The 8,177-nt window shown below is 38.5% G+C and overlaps 1 protein-coding gene across 1 annotated transcript; it reads left to right on the top strand.

The window, feature by feature from the left end:
* The first annotated feature begins 2,724 nt into the window (after positions 1–2,724).
* On the top strand, positions 2,725–6,039 carry npbwr2b (neuropeptides B/W receptor 2b). The gene is made up of 2 exons (XM_057829650.1): positions 2,725–2,946; positions 3,036–6,039. The coding sequence occupies exon 2, from the start codon at positions 3,424–3,426 to the stop codon at positions 4,435–4,437; it is 1,014 nt and encodes a 337-aa protein (XP_057685633.1). The 5' UTR covers positions 2,725–2,946; positions 3,036–3,423; the 3' UTR covers positions 4,438–6,039.
* Positions 6,040–8,177: the final 2,138 nt, after the last annotated feature.

Below are 8,177 nucleotides of genomic sequence, written 5' to 3'. Positions count from 1 at the left end.
TCCTTCTCCCCAGTCTTCCTCCAAACTCTGGCACCTTAATTTCAGAATGTCATGCAAAATTTGCTTTCATCTGAAAAAAGTACCCAAATTGTAGTAATGGATGCCTTTGCATCCTCAGTAACGGTGTTGCAAATATGGGAAACGTACTTAATTAATTGCTCACTACTGACAAAATTGACACTGTTAGTAACGCCATTAGTAACAACACTGCTACTAATAAACGAAACACAATGAATCATCACAACGGGAATATATCATACTCCCCTGTGATACATTAAAGGGTATTAAAACACCTGGGTAAATGCTAATATGCCCTCATTTATCCATAAACGCATGCCTTTTGGATGCATATCATGCCACTTCGTGTAATTACACACATTGCAACACCAAGAAAATGATAGAAATTTGGATCGATTGTCAAGCTACAACGACCGGCGCCCAAGATCCCGGAAATCTAGCATATTGTGTGCGTGACGTCACACCTAGGAAAGACCCGGCTCAGTGATTAGTACTGAATGGCGGCGATGATGGCGGACAATTTTGTTTCTAGTTGCAGCGACGAATCCGACGTAACGAACGTTCTTCTAATGGTGACGAGGAGAGTTATGAACCTTTCTCTGGTGTTTTGGGTTATCAATTTGAGCCCAAACAAAAGCCAACGCAGCGTAATGAAACGATCATTGAGGGGAGCAATCACACTGATGAAACATCGGCAACGGATCGTGTGGGAAACACTGAATGGTTTGTTTTGCATTTCTTTTTGTGAAGCTGATACACCGTGACCGCAAAATAAAGCAATGTATAGAATAATTAACATTTATTGTGCTATCATAGGTTTTCGCTCTGCCAACAGACACAAATATGAATGGAATTATTAGAGGATTTGTTGTATATATTTTACGAGCGATAATTTATACATGTTGCCAGTCCTATATCCAATGCGTAATATGTTTTTTATTATAAAAGAGTACTCACTCTGGCCATTTCGAGCTTGGCTGCTCCCCTCCATTGCTTAGCCTGGGTTGGTGGGGTGGTCTTATCAGTGCCAGTCATCGTCCTCTTTCTTTATATCTCGGGACATTTAGGTGGTTGCGCGTGTATGGTGGGCACCGCATCTGCTTTCAACAGCAATTTCTTAGCAAAACATGATTTCATTTGTCCATAGTTTGAATAGCTTTCAGGTGTAAAATGAGCACCACACAAAACCATGCCGGAGGCTGGGTCTGCTAAATTAGCCCTCTTTGCACGGACGAACTTTACTCATTGTCTGCGTAGTCCAGCTCTTTTTCTCGCGTTCGGGAACTCATGGGTACTACATTGCGACAAATGGCTATTTGTACACCACATAGCATGACAGGTTTGAACGATTTTCGCGATTTTTTTGGGATAAAACACGAACGCAACTCTCTCATCGCTAAACAACGATGGCACCTGCCTTGACCTTTTGTTTTTTTGGCTGTGACGTCAAAGCCCCATTCGGCTGTTTCCGGAATGCTTTCGGAAATGTTCGTAATTTTCGATTTATTTTCGATAATTGCTCATGAATGTGATTTATTTTTTTTAGGGGTGTCAAACGATTAAAATTTTTAATCGAGTTAATTACAGCTTAAAAATTAATTAATCGTAATTAACCACAATTAATCGCAATTCAAACCATCTATAAAATATGCCATATTTTTCTGTAAATTATTGTTGGAATGGAAAGATAAGACACAAGATGGATATATATATTCAACATACGGTACATAAGTACTGTATTTCTTTATTATAACAATAAATAAACAAGATGGCATTACCATTATTAACATTCTGTTAAAGCTATCCATGGATAGAAAGACTTGTAGTTCTTAAAAGATAAATGTTAGTACAAGTTATAGAAATTTTATATTAAAACCCCTCTTCATGTTTTTGTTTTAATAAAATTTGTAAAATTTTCAATCAAAAAATAAACTAGTAGCCCGCCATTGTTGATGTCAATAATTACTTACATAATGCTCATGGGTGCTGAAGCCTATAAAATCAGTCGCACCCAAGCGCCAGCAGAGGGCGGCAAAACTCCGAAAAACACAACAAGTACACCTTTCACTGTGCTGTCATTTTAATCTGTTTGAGCGGGGCATTTGGGCGTTAATTGCGTCAAATATTTTTACGGGATTAATTAAAAAAACTAATTACCGCTCGTTAATGAGATAATTTTTACAGCCCTAATTTTTTTGTTAACTTTATTAATATTTGTTATCTTGCCACATAACGGTTCTATTGATATCTCACAGCCCCTTAGTATTATAATTCTCTTTAAAACTGTTCACACCATAAGAACACCCAGATTCCCATTCTCCGTGTCAAAGCAGCTGAACAGGACAGTTAAAAAAAAAAAAAAAAAAAAAGAAAGCTAGGCAATTGGCTACCTCACTTCTGTCAGTCTGCCCCCGGGTAGCTGCGGCTACAATAGTAGCTTATCACCACCTAGAGTGAATTAATAACACAATGTAAACTGTCAGTGTCCTGAAAAGGTCAATAATCCAATTATTGTAATCACATTTATTATGACAATTATCATTTTGTAAAATAGGCTTCTTGGAAATGAAAGAGAATTAAAGCCTAGTATGTACTTGTAGAACATGCCACTGAGAGAGAGTAATGAAGAGAGAGTTAGGCTGAGAGAGAGGAAGAGAAAAGGAAAGAGAGTGAGAGGGAGGGAGGTCGACAGACCTTCAACAGCTCGAGTGTGGTGCTGCTGAATAGTAACGGGAGGATTGAAGAGGCGAATACTACGGCAGCTGAATTATCTTCCATACCCCAACGCACTTCTTCAAAAGCATGTGAAAGCTTTTTCTCTCTTTTTTTTTTTTTTTTTTAAGTGAGGCATTTAATTGTTTTTCAATTTGTTCTCTGCTACTGTTCAAGGCAATTGTCCCTCTCTTCTGCTGGGTGTCGTTTTTGAAGGTAACTAAACGTGTTTCATTTTTTCAAATGTTGTTCGTTTTCTATAAAATAATTTTGAACATAGCCATCCAAAACTGCTGTGTCTCCAGGGTGCGTGAAAAGGAAGGAGGTGAAGGAGGGAGTGGGGGCCACCTTGCAGACAAGCACAGTACAGCTTTTTGAGGGACACTTCCAGGCGACAGAAGAGATTCAGGGCAGGGCTTATGGGCTTTGACGTTAAAAGAATGCAAGTGGATTCACAGTACTGGAGTTTATGCGGGGGAAAAACAACTGCATCCTTTATTCTTTAGCAGAAGTTCAGACTTTCTCATACTGTAAGGAGATATTTTTTATTATTTACTTGTAGCTGTGCAGTCAAGAAGTACATAAGCATTGAACCTCACCTCGCTCCGACTTCTGAGATTTGTGCATGAAGATGATCCTCTAGAACTATTTAAACCCAATCGTCAATATGAATCATTAGTCTCTTTCCAAACCATGGAGAACATTTCCAACCCCGGTGTCTTTGCGCCGCCGCTGTGCGATGACTCAGTTGACTTCTACACTCTGTCCTCGGGTAACCGCACCAATCTGAACTGCACCCCTCCGTCCGAGTTTTACTTCTATGCTGACCTCTACGTCATCTTGCCCATCATCTACTCAGTCATCTGCGCCGTCGGTCTGACTGGCAATACAGCCGTCATTTATGTGATCCTCAAAGCGCCTAAGATGAAGACGGTCACCAACATGTTCATCCTCAACCTGGCCATTGCTGATGATTTGTTCACGTTGGTTCTCCCCATAAGCATTGCCGAGCACCTGCTGCACTACTGGCCTTTCGGGGAGGTTTTGTGCAAAATTATCCTTAGCATCGACCATTACAATATATTCTCCAGCATTTACTTTCTGACTGTGATGAGCGTGGACCGCTACCTGGTGGTCCTGGCCACTGTTAAGTCCAAGCGCATGCCGTACCGCACCTACCGGGCAGCCAAGATCATTTCTCTGTGCGTTTGGGTTCTAGTCATCCTCATCGTAACGCCTTTTAGCATTTTTGCCGGCGTCTACACCGAGGATGACAGGAAGACCTGCGTGCTCAGCTTCCCAGCACCGGAGAGCTTGTGGTTCAAAGCTAGCCGCATCTACACTCTTATCCTGGGCTTTGCCATCCCAGTGTCCACCATTTGCATCTTGTACACCATGATGTTATACAAGCTGAGGAACATGCGCCTCAATAGCAACGCCAAAGCGCTTGACAAAGCCAAGAAGAAAGTCACCATCATGGTCTTCATTGTCTTGGCTGTTTGTTTGTTCTGCTGGACACCGTTCCACCTCAGTACTATTGTGGCACTGACCAACGACCTGAGGACCACACCCCTGCTCATTGGGATCTCCTACTTCATCACCAGCCTCAGTTACGCCAACTCCTGCCTCAACCCATTTCTCTATGCCTTCCTAGATGATAGTTTTAGGAAGGCCTTCAAGAAAATGCTGGAATGTAGGCCTGCCTGATGGGCATTGCTCGGTCCACAGAGGAGAGTTAACCCTTCATAGGGCACTGTTTTAACTCAGTGGCTGCAATTCCATTGGAACTGGGAGAGGCTGGCAGCAAATATTCACATCTAGTGTCGTCAATGTCAGTGAAAAATGAAGAGCCACAGCCAGTTCTCTCAGTTTGAATGAAAGGACGTTTATACTTGTCAGTAGCACGCAATTTGTTAAATACTGTGAAAAGAAAAAAAATGTTATTGGGGGCCATAAGCAAAATGTATTTCTGTTTTAATTCATTTTAGATTAATTCATTTTCTTGTTATTAAACTTGTATGAATTTATAAATGTATTGATTTATTTAAAAATAAAACAGTACAGGAATGTTGGATACTGATGATTACAAAAAAAAAAAAAAAAAAAAAAAAAAAAAGAAAGAAATGAGAGCATTTAATTTATTAATGGTTTTAAAAACAAAACAGTTCAGCAATGTTGAATAATGATGATTACAACAACAAAAGAAATAAATAAATGAGACCTTGCATCAACATGTTTGGACATCTCATCTTGAGTGATGTAGGCCAGACTTGTAAACCAAATGATAATATTGTCATCTACATGACCCAAAATGTGATGTTCAAGTATGTGGAGGCCAGGTTCTTCCTTTCTTTCTTTATTTATTTATTTTTAATTACCAAAAAAGTCACTTGCCCTATAAAGAGTTAAATTGTGGACATTTGTTCAAGCTATATAAAGAAAATAATAAATACAAGAATGAATACATCTTAACGATCAGAAATGAGTCAAGAACTGATATAAACAAAACTATGAAAATGTACAATTGTGGACTGTTTTAAGAATTTATCCAGTCACATGTACAAGATATGTACATGTTCATAAGTTTTATTCACACTAGTATGTATAATTGGAAAAAGTTTGAAAAACAGTTCAGAATTTAACCAATCACAGACTGCGATGTCAAGAGTAAGTTGGTTCAAACTGCAGCAATGTATTCTAATAATTGAAAGTTCTAACCCATTGTAGCTGAATTTGGTCCCCAGCCTAGGGACACATATAGACAAATTTCTATAAATGCAAATAAGGCTTCGGGTGTTTTTTTGTTTTGTTTTGTTTTGTTTTGTTTTTTTCTCCATGGTGGAAAAAGACAGAGAAAACACCGAAAACATTGTCATTATTGTTGCATTTAATTTTTCCTTAAAGAAAAATATTGTTTGCTCTATTTTCTTGTTGAATAGAAGATGTTTTATCCCAAATCATTTGCACCTAGCAAAGTCAATATTATTATTATTATTTTCTATCAATAGCTATATGGTTAGAGGTCATTGCGATCTTTACTATCACGTTTGTCTTGATGCTGACTGTTATTGACGTGATGTGTTGCATACATATGAAGTTTAACATGTGTTTCTTTTGGCTTTGGACAGGAGGGCTATGATTGTGGTGAACGTTTGTGTTTGTATGTGTTTGTGATACTTTGTCGCCCTCTGGCAGGGATAAAAGCTATTTACAACCGTCATAGGTACTTTTCCTTTCCTGTTGCCACAGTTTAGTTTTTCATGAATCATGGTAAAATTTCTTACATACGAAAAAAAGGCAGTTAATGCCATCCTAAAGAAATATTGCATTTTTTTTTTACTCATTAGAACAATTTAACTGTGCTCTTTTAACAAAGCATGTATGATTTTCAACATGAACTCAACATTTTATTCACACTAACGTAACAATTATGTGGAAAGTGGTCATTTCATGTTTCATAGTATGGTATAATCCTTTTCAAACCTTTGACGGTATATTTTAATTTATTAAGGATATTTCTGCTTTTTAGTCAACATAATTTCTGTGTCCATAATTCACTTCTTTCGATCAAATTGAGGCCAGTAAGCTTTAAGCATATTGACAAGAAATCACATGTGATTTTTTACTATATTGGTATGAAATTTGAGCAAACATTTTCTAATTTTTTCATTTTCCGGACCGACAGACACACATAAACCCACCAAATTGTAGTAGCGTAATCCTCAATAACCCAATTTGTTCTTTTTGCTTTAGATTATGTCAATCGTATTATTGTTTTATATTATTCTGAACATGTTAATTTTTTTTTTTTTTGGATCATGTTTTTTTTTTATTGCAATATTATGAACCCATAAGCAAATTCTAATCAAATGTAGGCAATATTGTATGCAAGGTACTTTTTTCTTTAAAATAAATAAATAAATAAATAAATATATTAGTAATACTAATTAGAATTGTCCAATATTATCGGTTAATCGAAAATATTGGCCAATAAAAGCATTTCGAAATGATATTGGATATTATCAACATCGAATTTTCATTATCGGTTTTGGGCCAATGTACATGTTGCATTCTGCCTTTGTACAAGGACTGGTCTCAGTTTAGCACAGCAATACTTATTGACCATTAGATGTCTCTAAATTCAGATGCTTGGGATTTGTTATGTGAGCAGACCATTTGCATTCATGGTGCGAAAATTAAATGAACAAGAAATGATTGAAAATATCCATAGCCATAATGTGTTACGTCCATGACTGCATAGAGTATATATATCGGGATCGGTTTGATATCACTATCAGATTTTTGGAGTTGGAAAATATCGGGATATCGGTTATCGGTTAAAAACTATCGACAACTCTAACAATAATAGTAATAAAGTGGAATTATGTCTTCTACTTTTGTTGCCACTAATCAGACTGAAATGTGAAGCTTTTTAAAGAAAAATAATTCTCAAGCCTTTTTAATGCATGTTTACCATTTGGAATGGAATGACTCAGTCTTTCAAAAGTTTTTCTAATTCTAAACACCAAAGTGTCCAAATTAATCAAAAGATCAACAAAAAAAAAGACCATATCTTGCAAGGACTTTTTCTTGCCTGTGAATGTGACCGTTCATTTACTGTGAAGACAAAGTGAAAGCTATTTTGGGTCCATTGCATGTGACTGCTTCATATGTTCATTCATAACCAAAACAGAAAATCTTTAGTCCTGCTGTATATTTACTGTGTGTTATATTGACATACAGTACTGGTTCAGAAATGTAATTACTCACGTAATTTCATTGTTCATCAAATGCTGAAAAAGAAAGGTGAATCCGTGGCTCACCTGGATGCTCGATCATTCCCAATAAGCGCTGAGCTGAAAAATTTGAAAATTAATTAGTCGCATGCCGGCAAAAGGTCGCAGGTTCAATCTTATTGACTGTCTGCTGCTTCCTCTTGTTATTGATGCATCATAATTAAAATGAAAAAAGTGCTTGTTCTTTACTTCACTGACTGTAATTGTACCACGTGCTTGTATCCTGCACACAGCAGACTTAAAGAAGTGGAATGTAAGACATTACAAATAAATATGTCAGCGAAGCTGAACACAAGGTAATGGTGTGAAATCTGTGAAAATAAAGTATAGATACAGTCAAACCTTTATGGGGCCCGCATTCCTGACCCTTGACCGCTTCCATGTAATTACACCAAATAGGTTAACCAAACCCCGGCCCTGTCTGCCTCTCTGGGCCGCGGCGGCTGCCGCTGCCCCCCTGCCGGTGGGGCCGGCGACGGGGCCTCTTGGGGCCCGCGGGGCCTTGGGTGGGGCTTGTTATCCCTTGCTGGTGGGGTGGACGTCCCCTGGTCACCGGCGCTCGGCGTGGCGCCTGCTCAGAGTGCGGGGCGGGTGCTCGGTGGGTGGGTGGGGGGGGCGGTCGCGGAGGCGCCGTGGGTGGTCTCGGGCGGG

Source organism: Corythoichthys intestinalis, chromosome 2, assembly GCF_030265065.1.
Source record: "Corythoichthys intestinalis isolate RoL2023-P3 chromosome 2, ASM3026506v1, whole genome shotgun sequence".
Classification (NCBI taxonomy): domain Eukaryota; kingdom Metazoa; phylum Chordata; class Actinopteri; order Syngnathiformes; family Syngnathidae; genus Corythoichthys; species Corythoichthys intestinalis.
This window is presented reverse-complemented; position numbering and strand designations above follow the sequence as displayed.

Excerpts from the sequence above, each read along its gene's own strand:
- npbwr2b (XM_057829650.1), top strand. The coding sequence starts at position 3,424 with ATGGAGAACATTTCCAACCCCGGTGTCTTTGCGCCGCCGCTGTGCGAT.